This window comes from Cervus elaphus, chromosome 9 (assembly GCF_910594005.1).
Source record: "Cervus elaphus chromosome 9, mCerEla1.1, whole genome shotgun sequence".
Classification (NCBI taxonomy): domain Eukaryota; kingdom Metazoa; phylum Chordata; class Mammalia; order Artiodactyla; family Cervidae; genus Cervus; species Cervus elaphus.
In genome coordinates this window covers 69,835,229-69,856,350 of record NC_057823.1, presented here as the reverse complement: position 1 = coordinate 69,856,350, position 21,122 = coordinate 69,835,229, and the positions used below count along the sequence as shown (strand labels likewise).

Sequence of the window (21,122 nt, the reverse complement as noted above, 5' to 3'; positions counted from 1 at the left end):
ATTGGACATTTGTCATTTTCTTCTGGAAATGCACCCAATATTTAATTCAACCTCTAGGAAAAGGTTATCCTTTGAAAAACTATTAATTTAGCATACAGAGCTTTTCCCCCCAGATACACTGAGATATAATCAACATACTACATCGTGTAAGTTTAAGGTGTATGACACAATAATTGATACACATATATATTGCAAAATGATTGCCACAATAAGGTTAGCTGAGGCTTTCTTCACCTCACACAATTACCATTTTTGTTCTTATTGTTGTGAACACTTAAGATGCACTCTCTTAGCAGCTTTCAAGTATACAGTACACTACTGTTAGATACAGTCACTGTGTAGAACATTAGATATGTTTCTAAAATTGTCACTCTACCCCTTTCTTTTTGGTTATTTTTGAAAAAATAGAAATTGCAGATACACTTCTTTTATAAAAGGAAAATTTATAACCTCATCATGTAGGGGGTCATCATTAATAACCTGCTGGGGTCTGTCCAGCCAGGTTTTACCGTGCATAAAACATTCAAGCGTATGCTGCTGCTAAGTCGCTTCAGTCGTGTCCGACTCTGCGCAACCCCATAGACAGCAGCCCACCAGGCTCCCCCGTCCCTGGGATTCTTCAGGCAAGAACACTGGAGTGGGTTGCCATTTCCTTCTCCAATGAAGGCAAGTGAAAAGTGAAAGTGAAGTTGCTCAGTTGTGTCTAACTCTTCGCGACCCCATGGACTGCAGCCTACCAGGCTCCTCCGTCCATGGGATTTTCCAGGCAAGAGTACTGGAGTGGGGTGCCATTGCCTTCTCTGATTTAAGCGTATATCTTAAAATAAGAATGGAATATAAAATAGCACTCTTCTGTAAACTCTTTTTATCACTTAGTGTATACTCTTAACATCTCACCAAGCACAGTACAGAGTTTCTATGAGTTTCTACTTCAATGTTTTTCTTTGGTTTGTTTTTGTTTCTGCCTGGAGGTCTTTTTGTTCCACTATACCCTTTCCTGAGTGATCTTCCTACTCCTCAGAATTACCTGGCAAGTGAATACCCATCGAAGAACTGACTTTCACAGCATTATCTATCTCCCAAACACTCTCAGTGGACTTCGTATTTTAGCTGGCTTCTAAAGATCAAAGAACATTTCAAATCAACAAAGTAGGCCCCTCATAGGAGAATTTCAGACACTGTGACAGAAAGTAGAAGAGATGCTTTGTTTTGGGGGTGCCCTGGTTGCCCCCGGATTATAAATGCCAAGGGGTAAATGTCACAAGCATTAGAGTAGAAGCCAAGAACATTAAGAGTCAGTCTTGGTCCTGATGCAGGTCTTCGGGGAACTTCAGACTTCTCATCTCTAGCTTGACCTTCAAGGGTCAGGTTGGTAGCCAGGGAGAGAGTGGCAGTGAAAGATGGGGTTGAAGGAAAAGGTACAGCTGAATAATCTGGGCCATTATCGGGACTTTGAAGGCCAAAGTGGGAATTCAAATTTTTAGTAGCAATGACAGCAGAGATCAACAAAACATTATAAATCAACTATATTTGATAAATTAAAAATAAAGACTTTTCAGTAACGAGAAGCTACCTGTCAGTTTGAAGCTGGAGAGTAGCACGATCGGGTTTACAATGGTATGAAAATCTTCACGCAGCTACATGGGCAGATCTGCTCTGTCTTTTTATCTCCCTGATGCTTTACCTACTAGCAAACTGCCCACAGAGCAAGAATGGAAAGGCAGAGAGACCATCAAAGAAGCTGCATGGAAACATGTCTCTTAAGTTGAGCATAGGGAAAAGGTGCTACTGTTTTCTTTTCTCTCAAAGACCCAGAAGCAGAGGGAGGGTCTCGCCGTCACGGACCCTGGGGGCAGGGCAGCCGACAGTGGTGTTCCGGGTGCGCTCCCAGCGGCGCTCACAAGCCTGAGTGGCCGCCTCCTAATTCACACGGGCCAGCTTCCCCAGCTTTGGCTTTCTATGGTCCTGAACCGCTATTTCCTGCTCACAAATCAAACAGATGGGCAGCGTGAGAGTCATGGCTGAGTTTGGCACTAGCAGATGCCTCAATAAATTTAAAAAATGAGGTCAGAAATAGCTCTGGGGCTTACGTTACCAAGAATAAATCTCACCAACTAGCAGAAGTAGCTAAAAAACAACAAAAACAAAAAAAACCCTTATAACTTTTCTTCCTTCTTATACCTCATGACCTTGTCTGCTCAATGACCCTTTTTCTTAACTTTCCAGATTCTATGATGCAGTTTCCTTCACACAGCCCTCAAGTTTGGGCTATGAAATATGTCAGATATATTAAATACAAAACGTCTCAAAGAACTACAAACATCCCTATACTCTTGATGTAGAGACCTAGTGAACATTTTACCATATCTGCTTTGACTCTCTGATTTACTGAATCATCTGAAAGTGAGCTGAAGCCACTGTATCAATCATTCTTAAATACTTCAGCACACAATTCCTAAAAAGGACATCCTCCCATGTAACCTCAGTAATGTGATCACCACCACCAAAAATTCTTGATATCATATAACACACTAACATTTCCTGACTGTTCTTAAGGAGTCTTTTTATAGCATTTTTTGGGGGATCCAGGATCTAATGATGAGTTTTCTAAAGTGTAAAGATGAAGCAGTTGCTCTACCAAGTGAAAAGTGAAAGTTGCTCAGTTGTGTCTGTCTCTTTCCGACCTCAAGAACTGTATGTAGCCTGCTAGGCCCCTCCGTCCGTGGAATTCTCCAGGCAAGAATACTGGAGTGGGTATTCCCTTTTCCAGGGGATCTTCCCAACCCAGGGATTGAACTCAAGTCTCCTGCACTGCAGGCAGATTCTTGCCATCTGAGCCACCAGGGAAAGCCTTGCTCTATCAAAAAGTACCCTAATGATTCTCTCGTTTGGGAACTGCTCTGCACTCCTGCTTCTGCATAGGGTCCTCCCTGGGAGGGGCTAATGACTGACAGCTGCTACACTTGCCAAGTGCCACACCAATGCTTATTATTCCTATTGCTTAGGACAGCCACTAACGTATTACACTTCTAAGAGAAGTAGCCGTTAGATGATTAGTAAGAATCAAGAGCTACTGTAAAAGTGCTCTCTGTTAATAGAGCAAGTAAAAATTAAGAGGTTTCTGGAGTCAGGATGCAAAAATACTTTACTGAAAGAAACCCACATAAAAATTCAAGGGATAAGTATTTTATTTTGCTTTCAGTCTTAATATTTTCCTTTTCTATTTACTTTATTTAAAATTGATGAACTATGAGGGATTTCCATGAAATACAACAAAACTTCATGTTCCCAACTCACTCACTCTAGGAGGCTAACTGGGAACTTGATATCTCTTGGTTAACAGACATCATAAAGATTCAGGATACGTATTTTTAAAAGACGTGTGATCCTACATGTGTCAGATTCATGTAGAACAGCATTAGATTCTACCTTTAGGCTCTGCTTCTGGGTGAAAAACTATGTACCCGTTTTAGCTGATTTCCTAAGGGGAAGCATCAAACCATTCTCAAAACAGTATTTTCTTAAATAACATTCTGAGTCTTGAGACAACAAAGACAATAACACGAATACATTTTTGTTTTGTCTTTGTCAAGTGGGTGTGGAAAACTTGAGGTGGAGCACCCCACAGGAATCCCGGCTCTGGCTTTCCCGCGGGCTGTGGGTGGCAGGACAGGGCCTGACCGGAGGGCCCAGCCGTCTAAACATTCCCTTATAAGGATGCATATAGATGTCAGTGTCAGTACTTCCTACGAGTTGATGTTAAGCCCCAAGGATACAGGGCCTGTGGAACAGTCATGAAATGAGGCTTCCCACATCCACCACGGCCCTCCTTTATATGCAAAGTATGAGCTGCAGCTTCCAGCTCCTCACTGGGGACTCCAGGTACAGTGGAGAGCTCACTTGAGGTTTGTCCCATCTGCTCCCACCCCATCACTTCCAGGAGCTCTCTGTAGCCCTGGCTGAATAAATCAGTAACTTAGCTTTATCTGATTATGCGTGTGTGCGGGGGTGGTCTTTCCCTACCAGGCTATGCCTTACTTGAATAATGAAAATACTCTATATTACTATGTCTCACCCTCCACCCCTTCTCCCAGCCCCTGAATCATCAAGGGGAAAATGAATTATTATTATTCTAGATTAGAATCATGTCTGGTCAACTAGGAAAGATCTATGGCCAAGAAACTGACTCAGAAAGCAGCTTTTCCTTTCCCACAATGCATGTCAACGTCTCCCAAGGTTGGCATTTTCCAAAGGGTGGGAAAGGAGGGGGTCCAGGGCAGTGGAATTTCATAGCAGGGAGTCACAGTGAGAATGTCTTTTTCCTTTTCAGTTTCCTGTTAATCTTTCTGACAGCTTCAATGACGAGGTCTCCATCTGGAAGCAGTAGGTCTTCCCACTTCTGTAATGTTTGCTAATGTCTGTTTTTAACAGAGAAAATGTTCACGCCTCACTCATGGCCCAGGCAGGCAGCAACTGGAATTATGTCATCATCTTTTGTTTTGATTGGATTTATTATTTTGGTTGCTTTCTAATGACAGCGAGAGAGAACGGTTTTTTTTAAATGGAAATGATATGAAGTTTCCTTTTTAAAGAAGTTTAAGGTAAAAAGTTATTTCAGATACAATTATTACATAAATAACAGAAGCAGGGGTCTGCACATATGGCAAGAATCGTGACAACATGTCAATGACTACTGTCTGGCAACGCTAGTTGAGAAGACAACCTCTAGAACAGGGGCTCTCCTCCCTGGCTGCACATTACAGTCACATGTGGGGCTTTCAGCCGGGGGCCTACCTGCAAAGATTTTGCTTTTCTTCCCACAAATCCTGGCACATTTCCAATCAAGAAAGCCACTGGGTTCAGGGTCTGAGTTGGAAGAAACTCTCATACACTCAGGCGGAGGGCAGCCACTTGATGGTGCCTGGGTGTAGGGACAGAGTCCATGTCCTGTGTAGCTGGGGGCGTCTTTTTTCAGGGTGAGGGGCAAAATAAGTGGATCAAGTAGCAGCGGGAATATGGAGTAAGAGTCTGAGTGGGGGGGGTGGTGGTGGGGGGTTGCTTCTGATTTCCCATGCATCAGGACCATGTTTATTTTTTAAGCATGGGTGTATTTCCTTTTAAGGAAGAAAAACAATAAATCTTATTGCACTGAATTCAAACAATAAATGTACAGTATAGAGAACTCCTATCTCCTGTTCCTGCCTACATCACACCCCACAGAGGTAACCTCTCTTTTCAGCTTGGTGACTATTACTTTTATAACTAAACAAAGTAAAAAAAAAAACAAACATATATATATATATATGGAAAATTAATATGCTAGAACGTGAACACACTGAAATGTGAACAATGGTTATCTTGGTGTGGCACTATGATTTTTGTTTTCTTCTTTCTGAACCTCTCTGTTTTCTAGCAATGAATTGATTTCAGTTATGCAGTGAGAAAAGCAAAATTAAAGAAAATGGACTACACAGTGGAAGCAGGAAATAGAGGGGTTAGACATGGAGCTGGAACTAAAACAAAAATAAAAACAAAAGCCAACAGAGCAATTTGCAAAGCTCAGCAGAGCAGCTCTCTGGCCTTGAGTACTTGAACTGTGAGGGTCTTGGGTTCTTGTCTTAACTCCTGCACTAGCTGAGTAGCTGTAGCTCTGAGAAGGTTATCTCCTTCTTAGGGCCTTAGTGTCCTATCTGCAAACTGTGGAACTAGGATTGTATCAGATCAGTGGTTCTCAACAAGGGGGAGGGTTTGTCCGCCAAAGGAATATTAGGCAGTAGATGAAGACATTTTCGGTTGTCCCAACTGGGGAAGTGCTCCTGGCATCTAGCAGGCACAGCCCAGGGATGCAGCTCAGCAACTTGCCACACACAGGAGGTAGCCCCAACTATGGACTATCTGGCCCTCGATGTCAGTGGTCAAGGTCAGAGGTCAGCTGAGGTCAAGACACCTGCCCAGATGGCCCCTGACAACTCTCGCACCTCTGACCATCACCTCTGACCCGTCTTCAGATCTATGAGTTTGGGGCTGAACTGTCCTCAATTCCTGTAAAGATAAGTAACGCTTTCATGACTGACCAGTATGACTATGGCTCACTTAGTTATTAGGATGAGAAAATAAATAAACAACAGGGCCTAAGGCAGGGAACACTCTCATCCTGGACGGGAGGTCCGGCAGCAAAAGGCCAACAGAAGGGCTGCCTCTTCTGCAGGGACGCAGGCCTCCCTCGCTCCTGTGAACGAACAGGGCCCTCTCCTGGTGTGCGCGGGCATAGCAAGCAATGGGCGGATGGCTTGAAAACCACACAAAATTTGAACTAAAAGTTCACTTTGTGGAATATTTCCCTTATGATTTCTCAGAGTAAAAGATAGTAGAGGCAATACTAGTCACTAGTAATAGAATTTCCTTTAAAAGCACAATAGGTTCATAAATAGATACCTAACAAATATGGTTCATTTCAGATTTGATTCGAGTATTCATTAAAAGCCTCCCATGACCAGCCCTGTGTGGACACTTGATAAATGACAGACACAGAACTACCTCTGCAGACCAGGGAGAAAGAGGGCTTTTCAATCAGTGGTGCTGAGGCAACTTGGGAAAGAAATGAAGTTGGCTTCCTACCTCCCACTCAACACGAACATCCATTCCAGGTGAATAATAGACTTAAAGGTCTATTGAGCCTGGAGAGGCTAAACTCTAAACTCTCAGAAGATAACTTATCTTCATGGTTTAAAAATAGGGGAGATCTCGTTAAACAAGTCACAAAAGTATCAACCACACAGGAAAATGTAGACACGAAATACAATAAAGCTTAAGAACTTTTGTTCATTGAAAGACATGCCACAGAAATATATTTGTAATACATGTATCTACAGTATATTGGAGAGGGAAATGGCAACCCACTCCAGTATTCTTGCTTGGAGAATCCCATAGACAGAGGAGCCTGGTAGGCTACAGTCCACGGGGTTGCAAAGAGTTGAACACGGTTGAGTGACTAACACACTCACAGACAGTATATAAATCACAGCTACAAATCGACAGGAAAAGATAACTCAGTAATAAAATAGGCAAAAATACTGAACAACATTTCACAAGAGAGACTGTCCAAATGGGAATACAATATGGAGAGAGTTCAGCATCCTTAGTCATCAGGGAAATCAAAACTATAGTGAGATATCACAACACATTCACCAATGGCTGTAACTGAAAAGACAGATGATCCAACTGTTCATGAGGATGTGAAGAAATTAAAACTCTCACGCATTGCTGAATGGAGTATAATGGTACAACTACCTTGTATAGCTTTTTGGCAGTATCCACTGAAGCTAAACATAATGTCTCCACATCGATCCAGCTATTCTACTACTAGGTATTTACCCAATAAAAATGAGACCACCCTGGTTGGGTAACCGAGTTCCTGTATACTGTGCTGCATGACCAAAAAAAGTAGATAACTAAATAAAATAAAAAATAGTCTTATAAAAAGAAAAAAGAGGTATATGCTAGAGTAATGATTTAATAAAACTAATAATTATTCATTTAAAATTAATAATTAAAAAATGAGAGCATACATATGCCAAAAGAAATATACAAGAACATTCATGGTATCTTTATTCATAGTGATATCAAACAGTGATCAATCAAAACATCCATCCACAGTAAAATGGATGATCCAACTAGTTTATGCGGTGAGAATATTGCATACTCTATACACAAATGACCTTTGAACACATGGGTTTGAAGAGCATGGGCCCACTTATTCACAGATACTTTTCAGTTGTAAATACCACAGTACTATAACCCATGGTTGGTTGAATCTGCAGATTGGAACCGTGGATATGGAGCGGCAGATACTAAGGGCTGACTGCAAAGCTACACATGACTTTTTGGCTGCAGAGAGGGGAGGCACCTCGAGCCCCAGTGCTGTTCTAGGGTCAACTGAATTACTCTATGCTTGTTGTGCCTTGTGAAGATCGCTCAGTTGTGTCCGACTCTTTGCGATCCCGTGGACTGTAGCCTGCCAGGCTCCTCTGTCCATGGAATTCTCCAGGCAAGAATACTGGAGTGGGGTGCCATTCCCTCTTCCAGGGGATCTTCACAACCCAGGGATCGAACTCGGGTCTCCTGCATTGCAGGCAGATTATTTACCGTTTGAGTCAGCATGCTTATTAGACCTTCGTTAAAAACACTGACTGACCAAACAAGAACCCACCCCGCGGGTGTATACATTTCTGTTCTGCTACTGCATCCTTAATTTTTTATAAGCACCAAACTTACAGAATACATGTCTTTGTCCAGGAGATCAATCTTTTCAATTTATATTCCATCCATCTACAAATCAATGATATATTAATAATCTGTTTTAAAAAGGCAAGCCACAGAGCAAGAGAAGGTATTTGTACATATATACAGATACAGACCCCACAACAGGACAAAACTCTGTAAAGCTATTAGAAGAATACAAGAGACCAGTGGGCAAAAGGTTTCTCATCTTAAACTTCTCTGTATACTTCCAGTTTTCCTGAAACCATGATACACTACTTGTATCTTTTTAACTAACTTTTAGTCAATGATAATACAGGAATATATATTCCTTATAAAAAATTCAACAGTCCAGATACAGCAAATGTCTCTGTTGACCTCTAATCCTAGCTCCCTCTCTAATACCTAGAGAAAAATGACTGAACTATTTAGGATGATTTTCCCAGATTTTTCCCCCCAAAACAGGGTTATTTTGTGGCTTTGTTCGTTTATTTTGTTTGTACGGCATAATGTATATCTTATCATGGAACTCACTTTCTTTCTACTCATTGTTATGTCTTTCACTATTTTCTATATTGCATGCGCAAAGACACCTTCATGCTTTATTCTTTTTGACTGTTGCACAATTCTCCACTGGACGGACATTCCAGTTTAAATGCCTTTCCTCTACAGACATATATAATCTCCTTCCTCCCTTCCTCCTCCTTTCTTTCTTTTTTTTCTGTTATTAGTTATTATTTTGTTATTAGTTATTTTATTTTTATTAGTTATAATTTTCTGTTATTAGTTATTATTTTCTGTTATTAGTCCTCATATTTAATAAGAATAATCAATATGTCATTTAAATATTTATTCTGGCTTCATAAATTAAAAAGTTCCCAAAAGCTCCTGCCTCATTCTAATCTCAGAAAGCACTGTCTTATCTTGGGGATTTCCCCAGCTGTCTAAGTAGAAAGCAGAGCTCACAGCTTCCCATGCAGCTCATGGGATCTTAGTTCCCACTAAGGGTTGAGTCTGTGTCCTCAAAGTGGAAGCGCGAAGGGTCCTAACCACTGGACCACCAGGGAAGCCCCAAGCCCTGATCGTTGCTATGTCTCCTCCCCACTCACATTCCCCTAAGGTTGACGATCAGTACTGGAAACCCACACTTCTGTTCTTTCACCTCTGCTACTGATGTGCTGTGTGACTTCAGGTGAGTGAGTTGCACCCTCTCTGATTCTCCTTTCCTAATTATGCATAGAGGAGCTTGGGCCATATAAACTGCTGGGGTCTCTCTTAGCTCTGAAGGCCTTTGCTGTGAGTGTTCTGTTGGCCGCAGTGGTATCTGCAACTGACCACGCAGGCAGGGATGCCTGAGACAGGATTTCCTTTCCTCATGGCCTGGTCGACAGTCTGCCTCTTGGGGGTCTGTAAGGGGGAAGTTAACTGATGCTCCTCATGCAGAACAGTGCTCATGAGAGACACTGGGAACTGGGGCCTCAGGGACCTGCGCTCCCCCACCTGCATGTCTCCTCATCTTCCTGAGGCCTTGAGTGGGTTCTCCTGTGTGTCTTATCCTTGTGACTCCTGACGGCTATGTTGCCATAGCAACCAGGCCCGCTGAGCCATGTTTAAAAACCTGTTACCATGAAGAGGAACACTTAGTCCATTTCGAGGGGAACAGAGAGGCTATTACTCCCCACGAAATAGACTGTGTTTCAGAGACTGTCAGGCGGGAAGGGTCTGAGAGAAGAGCTGATCCAGATCGCTGGCTGCAGAGACGAGGCACGGAAGTGTGGACGGGCCGGCTCGCTGCAGCTCACACGTCCGGAGGAGGAACCCTCTCGGGCCCTCACTGCTTCCTTGCCGCCTCTACCTTCACTTCACCTCCTTCCAAATTCCTCCTCCTCCTGCCCCTCTCTCTATGCCTCCAAGACGACCCTGCCAAACTGGACAACTGCAAATAGCCTGGCCCCTCACTCACCTTCTGGCTGCTTCTCCTCCAAACAGCGAAAGGGCCTTTAAAATAATAAATCAGAATCCACCCCCCACCAACTACTCACAGCATCCCAAGGCTTCCCGAGGCGCCCCCTTGGCCCAGGACTGAGGTCCCGGCCTCTCCCACCTCAGCCTCAACCTGATCCACTCTGCTTCTTCACACCAGCTCACTCCAGGGTTCTCAGCATTTCTCAGAGACCTCATCCTGTCCAAAAACAGCACATGCTTCCCAGCACCTGAGACTCTCGAGCTATTCTGTTTCCATGTTTATTCTTTCACAGCACCTGCCATCTGCACTCATGTCTCTGCTTGTTTACTGATTCTATCGTCACCCTCTCTGGAATAAAAATGGTAATTATTTGTCTGTCTTATTCACGGCCACTGACCTGCCACTTAGGGATGCACCCGGCAATGAGCAGGTTCTCAATACCTTTGTGCTGAATATGTATGTGGACAGAGGACGGCAGGAATGGATGCTGGAAGATGTTCCTGTTGCGTCCTGAGGACATGCCTTTCCTTCCACAGCGCTGGCTCTGCCCATTATCCTGTGCCTAGAGGGCCAGGCCCACCTGTGGACGCCTTATGGGACCAGAGCCGAGTGGAGAGCGCTGGGAGGGTGTAGAGAATGCAGCGTCCATGAGCAAGCCGTGAACAAGTTCTGTATGGCCCCCAAGATGCAGAAGCACAGGGACTCATGTTTTTGCTCACTAGCATAATTCAAACCAATTATTTAGCTCTTACTTTACATGTCTTGGGGCTTCCCTTGTGGCTCAGCTGGTAAAGAATCCGCCTGCAATGCAGGAGACCTGGGTTTGATCCCTGGGTTGGGAAGAGTCCCTGGAGAAGGGAAAGGCTACCCACTCCAGTATTCTGGCCTGGAGAATTCCATGGACTTATAGTCCATGGGGTCGCAAAGAGTTGGACACGACTGAGCAACTTTCACTTTCATATCTTACCTCCTTTCAGCCTCTAAACTGCCTTGCAGGGTTAGAATCCCTGTCTTCCATGACAACAAACGAAAAAAGCACTCTGTGCTCTCCCCTCAGCCCGGAACAGCGGTCCCTGATTCTCCACGAGGCCAATTCCTGATCAGTTTTCAGGTCCCCTCCTCAGGGAGGTCCTCCCCCGCCCTCAAGACCACACCAGGTTTTGTGTACCCTCCAGACCTGGCAATCGCCCCTCACAGCACTTGTTCTGACAGTAATCACATCGTTTCCGTGTAGACACTCTTCAGGGCAGGTCTCCTCTCCACCACCCGGGACACTGTACTGCATCCCCCAGAGCGGGGCCTGGCCTGTGGTCGCCAGGAGTTATCTTATGTCTGACGAGCGAATGGAAACTCAGACTCTGACGGACTTCGAGGCCCTGCTGCTAGAGGAAGGGGGATGGGGGCGGAAGGGGGAAGGCCAGGCCCCTCTGACTCTAGGACCGGCTTCTCCCCGGATCTGGGTGTCAGAGAGGTCTGAATGGAATGGAGAGGAGCGCGTGCCCGCCCTGGAAGAGCACACAGCTGAGCGGCAGGGCTCCCAGGTGGGATGCACTGGAGGGGTCTCTGGCATCTGTTGGGGTGGGGGGACCCTTCCAGCCTGGAGACACGCCAATTCCTTGGGGCTCAGGACTCACCAGAGCTTGCTCGATAAGCAAGCAGAACAGGATGGCATTGCCCACCTCCCTCAGGCTCTGGAACACGTCGGTCTTGAGCTCTGCGTATTCGATGATGTCCTTCAGTTGGTGGTGAAAGAACTCCAGGATCCCTGGGAGGTATAGGGGGGAGGGTGAGTGGGAGGGTCATGCTAAGCTCTGTATCTGCAATAGCTCATGTAACACTCATAAAAGCACCCTGGACCAGGCACTGTGACCCCTCTTTTCAGACGAGGCTCAGAGAGGGTAAGTGATCACACAGCCAGTAAGCGGGGCAGCCGGGAATGAAAACTAGAGCCATAGGCCCCAGCCCTTTCCTGCTCTGACTCATGCTGACCCAGCACCTGACATCTTGGTATTTAGGAAAAACAGCTGGTACCAAACTCATAGTCTCCACCCTTCCCCATCCCCAGGCTCCAAATTCATTCCAGGTGCCATCACTATCAGGAAAGGGAAGGCTGACTGACTTCTCTGCCCAGAGATTGAGTGGTGAAAACTCCTATTTCCTGACTTACCTTAGAAATGCCACGTTACGCCACGCCTGGGGCATCAGTCTCTTCCAAATAGGCACATGGAGGAAGGAATGTGCATGTGCTGAGCTAAGGAAGATCTTTACAACTAAACCTCGATGCTCACAACCTAACGGGTCTCACATTTGTGGACCTCTTCCAGCCTCTGGGCAGTGCTGTGAAGCAGGCCCAGTGGGCACCACTTCTGTTCACTGATGGAAGACGATACTGTTGCTCAGGGGGATTAAAAATGGTCCAGGGCAATTTAGTGGCAGAGAGAGGGTGCAAACCCAGTGTTGTGACAGCCTGCTGCCATGTCAGAGAAACAAATACTTCAAGGTAGATTGCCGGCGCCCCCTTCCACCGTGCGATGGGTCTGGATTATTTTCCTATCACCACACCCTGCTCCTGGTTCCCCGTCACCCACCTGGGGAGCCATACTCATGCCGGGGCAGGCGGCATATCTTGGGCATGACCTCGATCAGTGTTTTCACGTACTGGAGGATGGTCCCTTGGAGCTGACAAAGGAAGAGTACAAGATGAGTGAATAATCCACGGCTGCGGCATATGAGTGTCTCAGGGCTGAATGGTGGGCCAGTGGGGGTATACAGGGGTTCAGCTGAGACCTGTGGATAAGTTCTATGGATTGAATATCTGTTCTCCCCCGAATACATATGTTGAAACCCCGATCCCCAGTATGGTTGTATTTGGAGATGGGGCCTTGGGAAGGAATTAGGTGACAAGGGAGGAGCCCTCATGAAGGGATTAATGCCTTAAAAGAAGAGAGGAGGGGGAGCAAGAGAAAGACACTCTCTGCCATGTGAGGACACAGTGAGAAGGCAGCTGTCTGTGAAGGAGGAGAACGGTCCTCACATGCTGGCTCTGTACTCTGGGACTTCCAATCTCTAGGACCATGAGCAATAAACATCTGTCACTGAAGCCACCCAGTCTTTGGTGTATGTGTCAATGTATGTGTCATAGCATCCCAAGCTGCCTAAGACAGTGGGGCACTGCTCCCTAAGAGGACCAGCAGGATCTCTCCTAAGGGAGTGGGCCAGCCCCATCGCCCTTTGTAAGGGAACGTGGGCCTTTATAAGACAGAAAAGAGGACGCTCATTATTCCCTTGGGCTCACAGACTTCAAGGGAGGTGGCAATTTCTAGGCATGGGGTCCTTCCTGGGGTTGGGGCACTTACATGAGAGCTAAACTAAGATCTAAGATGAAATGGGACCAGGGAGCTATGAAGATTGACATATCATCTAATTTATGCACAGAAAATTCATGGTTCATTCATCCCTCCCATGTCTGTCATAGACACCTTTAATCAATTACCATATTTTCTTCTTTAAATTTAGCTTCACCACCTAGAACAACCCCTCATTATATACAGTTGCTACCAGAGGACTAAAGTTAGCAGACGAATTCTGCTTGCTATTCCTGACATAGATATGCTTTACTTTATTTCTCTTTCATCATCTCAAACTTTCAAGAAAATCTTATTTAAATGTTTAAGCCTTGCTGCAGCAGTGTCCTGGTTAAATGAATGCTCATATGACCATACTTGGCGTGGATACAGAATGACGGAAAAGCGATACACAATTCCAGGCCAGTATCAGTGTTCAGCAAGGAATCCCAAGGGGAAGAAGCATGGTAACTGATTAGTGATATCTGCCAAAGGTGTGGGTGGAAAAAATGGCAGCACATGTGTCATGGATTTGTCATGCTCCAATAAGATAATGCAGCACAGGAGGTGGGTATGAGCAGTCATTGCGTGCATGATGCATGCTAAGTCACTTCAGTCCTGCCCGACTCTTTGTGACCCCATGGACTGTTGCCCACCAGGCTCCTCTGTCCATGGAATTCTCTAGGCAAGAATACTGGAGTGGGTTGCCATGCCTTCCTCCAAGGGATCTTCCCCACCCAGGGATTGAGCCTGCATCTCTTATGTCTCCTGCATTGGCAGGAGGATTCTTTACCACTAGCGCCAGTAGGCCTTAAAGTCAAAGTCCAGATTGCTGAATTCAGTTAGCAAGTTCTAGAAGTGAGCTCAGCATCAGAAAAGGAGAGGCAAAAAACCACAGGTCAGAAAATGCATGAAATGTTACAGGGGGATAGGTGAGAGGAATCAGGGGACAAGGGCAAAGCATTCCCGGGTGATTCCTACAGACACAGCTGAAGAGCCTGTTGCTGGATTTTTCAGGCCAGGTAAAAAGTAAAAGCAGGCCTCATTGCTCCCCACTGGGCCCCTCCCAGGGCCCCTTCCTCACCAAGCTTTTGACGATCTTCAGCAGTTCCTCCATGACCACAGCAATGCCCTGGTAACCGAGGAGTCTGCAGATGGTCTTGAAATGCGGGGGCCCCACAAAGTTCCTGTAGGAGCTGTAGATGTGGCTGTAGGCAATGTTGAGAGGCTGGAAAACAGAGGATGTGGCCAAGTCAGAGGCAGAAAACTGAATGCACATATGTGAGTCCTAGCAGGAGGAGTTTCAATCACAGAAGGATAGAAGCTTGACATCCTTGTCCTCTCACTGGGGAACCCCTATGAATACATTTTGCAAGATGCTAATAGAGAGTGGTGGTCAGTGACCACACGATGGAGCATCTCCTGGGGCAGCAGTTCCCTAGCAAGACAGGAGAAAGGGCCTCCAGGCAAATATCTTTTTATAATACAGGACTCATGCTACACTTGACTGTCCACACACAAACCAGGACTTTCACTCTTGAGCCACGGGGCGAGGGTAAAACAAATGCTTTTCTTTCTCTAGGGGCATTTTCAGTGCTAGGAATTGGCTGGAAGAACCTTGGTGAAACCTCAATAGCTGATTCATTGTTGCCTTCTTTCTACTTCGACGTGTCTTCATCTATCACAGGGTGGGGTCTTGAGAACCAAGAGGTCTGGGGGGCAGGAGACCTCTGCCGACCACGTGGGAAAACCATACAGGAATTTTGAGCCTCAGTTTCTTCATCTATGAAATGAGTGGGTTGGACTAGAACATCAGTTTTGAAGCTTTTCGAGTAGCAATTAAAAAAAAGATGTCACAGAAATAAGTACAGGAAACAGACAAAAGCTGAGATGTTCTAATTGGGTGTTGGTTGAGGGCCCAGAGCCCTGACCACTGAAGGGCCATCTCCACTGTCCTCTGGACCTCATGAGATGCTGTTGCTGAATTAGTGGAATCTCTTTAAGGTCTTTCTGTCTGAGAACACAGGACCAAAATAAAGGGCTCTGAGTTGGTCTCACTTAGCTAGGTGAGATACTAGCTAAGTTATCATTGACTCTGTTTTGAAATGCTGCCACTTATGGAGCACCTCATGCCAGGCTTCATGAAGCCCTCCAAGTGCATTTTCAATTAATTCACACAACCCATGTATGTGATCTGTGATTTGTACAATTCTAGGCCCCATTTCACAGATGAGGGGGCTGAGGCTCCCACCTCATCCCACCACAGATGAGGGTGGTAAGTAGCTTGCTCAAGGTCACACAGTTCACAGGTTAACTGAACCCTGTCTGAACCCAGGTGGTTATGATCCCAAAGCCCATGTTTTTAACCTCTGCCTACAAAGGTGAACTTTGGAAGCAGAATTATTACATAAATTCTAAACTTTCTTTTTTTTTTTTTAAGAAAAAAACTTCACTTCTAACCTTAGTTTTGAGTACAGTTCTCCTATCTGGAATTGTAAAACTCTTGTATACAGAGCATGCAAATATGTAAAGATAACATCTGATAATCTATTAGCTGGCTAATTAGAAATCCTACATGAATTAAAAAGGAACTGTGATGGTGCTTCTGGAGTTCTACAAGATTCTCAGCTCCGTCTGGAGCCATCAGGGAAGATTCAATTATGTTCAGCCTAGGTTTTGCATCAAGTATGTTTTACTATATTGTAAACTTCACAAACAAGCATCACAATCATGGTACCCTCTAATAAGAAGGATACATGAGGAACACAATTAGAGTGTCCACTAATAACAAGAATTCGTGAGGAATCACAAGCCCACTCATCCAGCAGGCTGAATAACAGTTCTCTTGCTAAGTTAATGCCTATATATGGAGAGGCTTGGAGGTTGAGAGTGGAGAAGGAAACGGCAACCCACTCCAGTATCCTTGCCTGGAAAACCCCATGGACAGAGGAGTCTGGTGGAGTCAGACGTGACTTAGTGACTGAGCATGCACACGCAGAGTGTGAGAAAACAGTGCTCTGCACGCAACACTGGTGTGTTGTCACAGTAAAACTCTGCCTGAGCCTGGAGGAGGGACACCTTGTAGGTAGTTACTAAAGATTTCTAAATGGGGTAGGGCAGGAGCAGTTTATGTGGGGAGGGAAAATATAACTGATTAGAAGCATGATGTTCACAGAGGCTGATGATCAGCAAATCCTGGAGTATATGAATTGTTGAGTTTGATATAGTCAACCATGGAGCCAGGCCATCTAACTTTCTGTGTGTGGAGCAAACCATTTTAGTGTCTCTGTAACAGGCCACCCTGCCAAACAGGCAGGGACCAGAGAGAGGGGAGTGAGGCACCAGGGCACAGGTGGCAGAAGGTACTCCCCCTCCCAAGTGAGTGCATCTCAGCTCTGGCTCTGTAATCAAAGCCCACTCCATAGCCTCCTGCTCCCTCTCCAGGGATGCGAGGGGGAAAAAAACAAACAGCAGACACACCATGGCCTCCCTCTGGTGGTGGGAGGACAGAACTTTCTAGATGATGGAAATGTCCCACATGTTGACTGGGTTCTTGACTACACACAGGTATACGTTTGTCAAAACTCATGAAACTATATGTACACATGATCTGTGCATGTTATTGACTAAATGGTTGTGCCCTCACCCCCCAATTCGTTTGTTGAAATCTTAATCCCTATTGCGATGGTATTAGGAGGTGGGACTTTGGGAAGGTAATTAAGTCATGAGGGTGGTGTCCTCATCAATGAGGTTAGCGCCCTGGAGGGAAGACATGTGAAAATGCTCTCTCCCTCTCCCACTCTACCTCCCCTTCCTCTCTCTCTTTTTCCCTCTCCACCTGCACCTCCCCTCTCTTCTCCACATGTACTAGGAGAAGAAGGCTATCTGCAAACCAGCAAGTGGGCTCTCATCAGACACGGAATCTGCCAGCACCTTGATCCTGGGAACTGGAAAGTAAAAACTAAGAAAATACAGCTTCCTGATCAAATTTCTCCCAGAGGCTTTGGCTATAGTCATGATTCTCTGAATCTTGAGAGTATATCTATGGGGTAAAATTTTGAACAACACAGTGTATATCCTACATGGGGACAGATGTGACAGGGGGCAGAGTCGATACCAGCTGATGGAAGATACCAAAAGAAATGGAGATTTTGCTCAATATTTGGAACATTATAAAAATAGGAGCTGTCCAACAACAGACTGCACTGAGTCATGTGACACAGGGATGTTGGAAGGTCGCTCTGCCGGGGACAGAGGGTGGGAGCAGATGTGCTATTAACTCCCCTCCACAGGTGCAAGCTCCACTGTGGCCTTCCCTGCCGCTCATCCTTCTTAGCAGCCTCCTTAGCCGCCACTCCCACCCAAGGAGCTTCTAATACAAGTTTCCCTTGGCACTTCCTGGCAAGCACAAATAAAAATGTAGTTGGGTAGATGGAAACTCTTCAGCAGCTCTCGCCAGAGTTCTAAGCAGAGAAGAAGAATTTTGGACTTGTTTAATCACACACAGGGCTAAAAAAAAAAACCCCTTACAAACCCACACACGGGAGGCCTCTTGCTGACATTCTTCCATTACTCTTGGATTCTGGCCTGGACCATTCAGGCCTCAGTTGATGGCCCGAGCTCAGGAAGGACCAGCATGAAATGAGCAGAATTCAAATCCTCCTTCTAAGTGAACAAGCTCCCCTCATTCCCCAACCGCCGCCCCCCACCCCCAACACACCACACCCATGCAGGAGGAAACTCACACGCATGCTGGAAAGTACATGCACACACACCCCCACAGGGCACCCATCTGACCTGCTGGTTCAGGAGGAGGCTGGGCCCTATTGAGAAAATGTGGGAATATGGGAGCCGGGGCATTTTCTGAGGTTTGGCAAGGAAAAACAGGAATGCAACGTGACTTGAGACATTGGAAACTTGCTACAGATCTCTTATATAGAACCAATCCTGCTAACTGACTTGGGCTACAGTCAATGCCTGCATTTAGAAACTAATTATGTACCTTGTTTAGGATGTCTTGCTTAAAATTAAGCTTGGTTAAAACCATCTTGCTCAGAATAGATACCTTTATGAGATCTTAAGAAATAACCCTGATTCAGGAATTGGAGCCATAATATCAATGTGTGACATAGATGCATATTTGTTTAAAAGTGAAATAGCATTTTAAGGAGAGAAAAAAAAGCTGAATTGATCTGGCAGATTCTGGGCACTGTAATATTCTCTATAAGTGGACTTTTTAAAAAAATGTGATAAAATATTCAAAACATAAAAGCTACTGTTTTAACCATCCGGAAGTGTAGTAGATGGACTTTTAGTCATCAAGTGTCTATCTTTCACCAGATGATAAACAAGACCATCCACTGCAAACAGGGAAGCCTGTTTATTTGGCAAATCAAATTTGCAAGCAATTTGCATCTCTGCTTTCTGGAATCACAATTGCTGTTTTCAGAGATCCCAAGAGGAATTAAAACTGTTTCTAATTTCCTGTTTTACTTACAATTTCTCTAATGTCCCTTGAGCAATTTGAATGCCATCAGCCCACCAACACAAACATAGCTCTCTAATTCAGAGAGGGAGAGACCTGGAGCTTCACTCTAAAACCTGCAGGTAAATGAGGATGCAGGTAAATGAATAAAACAGCAATATCATCCTTGTTGGGAAGACCACAGAATGAGATGATTGAAAGAACTGATAAATCCTAAGTTAAAGTTCAAATCCATTGCGAGGGAGCGGGTAAAAGTGCTGACGTTCTGTCTGTCCCTTTTTGACATCTGGTGAGCCAGAGGGCTGGTTCTCCAACATCGGGGTGTCTTTTTGGTCTTCTCGGCTCAGAGGTTGAAAGATCCAAGTAAAGACCTTAAGAAATAACTCTTCTCCTGTTTTCTGTCCCATGAATAAAGTCTTTTGGAGAAGGCAAGAGGGAGAATAGGAACCAAACCCTCCTGTTCTGAGATACCCTATCAACACTACAATATCTAGAGTTGCCAAAAGTTTTTTGGAGGAAACCAATGATGCTGCTTTTTAAAAAAATCTGTACTCGTATGATGATACACAAGTGTATCATAGTTCCCTGTTTATGAATGTTTTTACATAATTCCTTTGTAATTGTCCAGTTGTATTTGTTTCTCCATGGCTGCTGTAACAAATTACCATAAATCTTTTGGCTTAAAACAACAGAAGTTTATTCTCATAGATCTGGAAGTCATAACCCAAAATCAGTATCACTGGGCCAACCTCAAGGTCAGCACGGCCACACTCCCTTCAGATGTTTGAGGCAAGAATCCTTTCCTTGCCTCTTCTAGCTCTGGTGGCTGCTAGCATTCCCTGGGTGGTGGCTGCATCACTAATGGCAATCTTCAAATCGTTCTGCTGAGATCTGGCCTTCTCTTCTGTATGTGCAGCCTTCCTCTGCCTCTCTACCATGAGGACACTAGTGATGGTCTTTAGGACTCGTCCTGATAAACCAGGATAATACTCCCACCTCAAGATCCTTTACTTGATCATATCTGCAAAGCCATTTTTCCAAATAAAGCAACATTTCCAGGTCTAGGATTAGGATCTGGTATCTCTGGGGGCCATAAGCAGCCTTTGAGACCAGGTAATGCAGGTATAATCATCCCCATTTAGCAGAGGATGAATTTAAAGCCCAAGTGAAGGACTTCGCTGGTGGTCCAGTGGCAAGAATCTGCCTGCCAGCACTATTTACAATAGCTAGGACATGGAAGCAACCTAGATGTCCATCAACAGATGAATGGATAAAGAAGTTGTGGTACATATACACAATGGAATATTAGCCATAAAAGGAACACATTTGAGTCAGTTCTAATGAGGTAGATGAACATAGGGCCTATTATACAGAGTGAAGTAAGTCAGAAAGAGAAAAACAAATATTGTATATTAATGCATATCTATGGAATCTAGAAAGATGCTTCTGATCAACCTATTTTCAGGGCAGCAGTGGAGATGCAGACATAGAGAACAGACTTATGGACAAGGGCCGGGGAGAGGAAGGGGAGGGTGGGATGAATGGAGAGAGCAGCATGGAAGCATATACACTAACATGTGTAAATAGATAGCCAATGGAAATTTGCCGTGTGACTCAGGGAACTCAAACCAGGGCTCAGTAACAACCTAAAGGGGTGGGAATGGGTGGGAGGTGTGAGGGCGGTTCAAAAGGGAGGAGACAGATGTACACCTATGGCTAATTTATGTTGATACATGGCAGGAATCAAAGCAATATTGCAAAGCAATCATCAATCAATTAAAAACAAATATAAATTAAAAAGTAGACAATAGAATAAAGAGATTTCATCTTCTTCCTATGCTTAATAAATATTAAAATATATAAAATCTTACACTTCATATTCACTTTTAAGAGCATTTCCTTTTCCTAGAGTATATATACATGATCACCTGTGTTTACTTATTATCTATCAAATGACCTTTATCTTGATTATCTATGTTATCATCACTCCCTGAGAAATACTGTCCAATAATGTTGCAATAAATAATATGTGTGTGTCATTTAAAAAAAAGAAAAAAAAAATCCACCT

The 21,122-nt window shown here is 44.7% G+C and overlaps 1 protein-coding gene across 3 annotated transcripts in view; it reads right to left on the bottom strand.

The window, feature by feature from the left end:
* CYFIP2 (cytoplasmic FMR1 interacting protein 2) overlaps positions 1 to 21,122 on the bottom strand; it is a 132,178-nt gene that overhangs the window by 25,356 nt on the left and 85,700 nt on the right. For all 3 annotated transcript variants that reach the window (XM_043913407.1, XM_043913406.1, XM_043913408.1), the window contains 3 exons: positions 14,654 to 14,797; positions 12,814 to 12,904; positions 11,860 to 11,990 (listed from right to left, as the gene is read on the bottom strand). In XM_043913407.1, the coding sequence (XP_043769342.1) occupies positions 11,860 to 11,990; positions 12,814 to 12,904; positions 14,654 to 14,797 (366 nt within the window). The remainder of the gene's footprint in view (positions 1 to 11,859; positions 11,991 to 12,813; positions 12,905 to 14,653; positions 14,798 to 21,122) is intronic.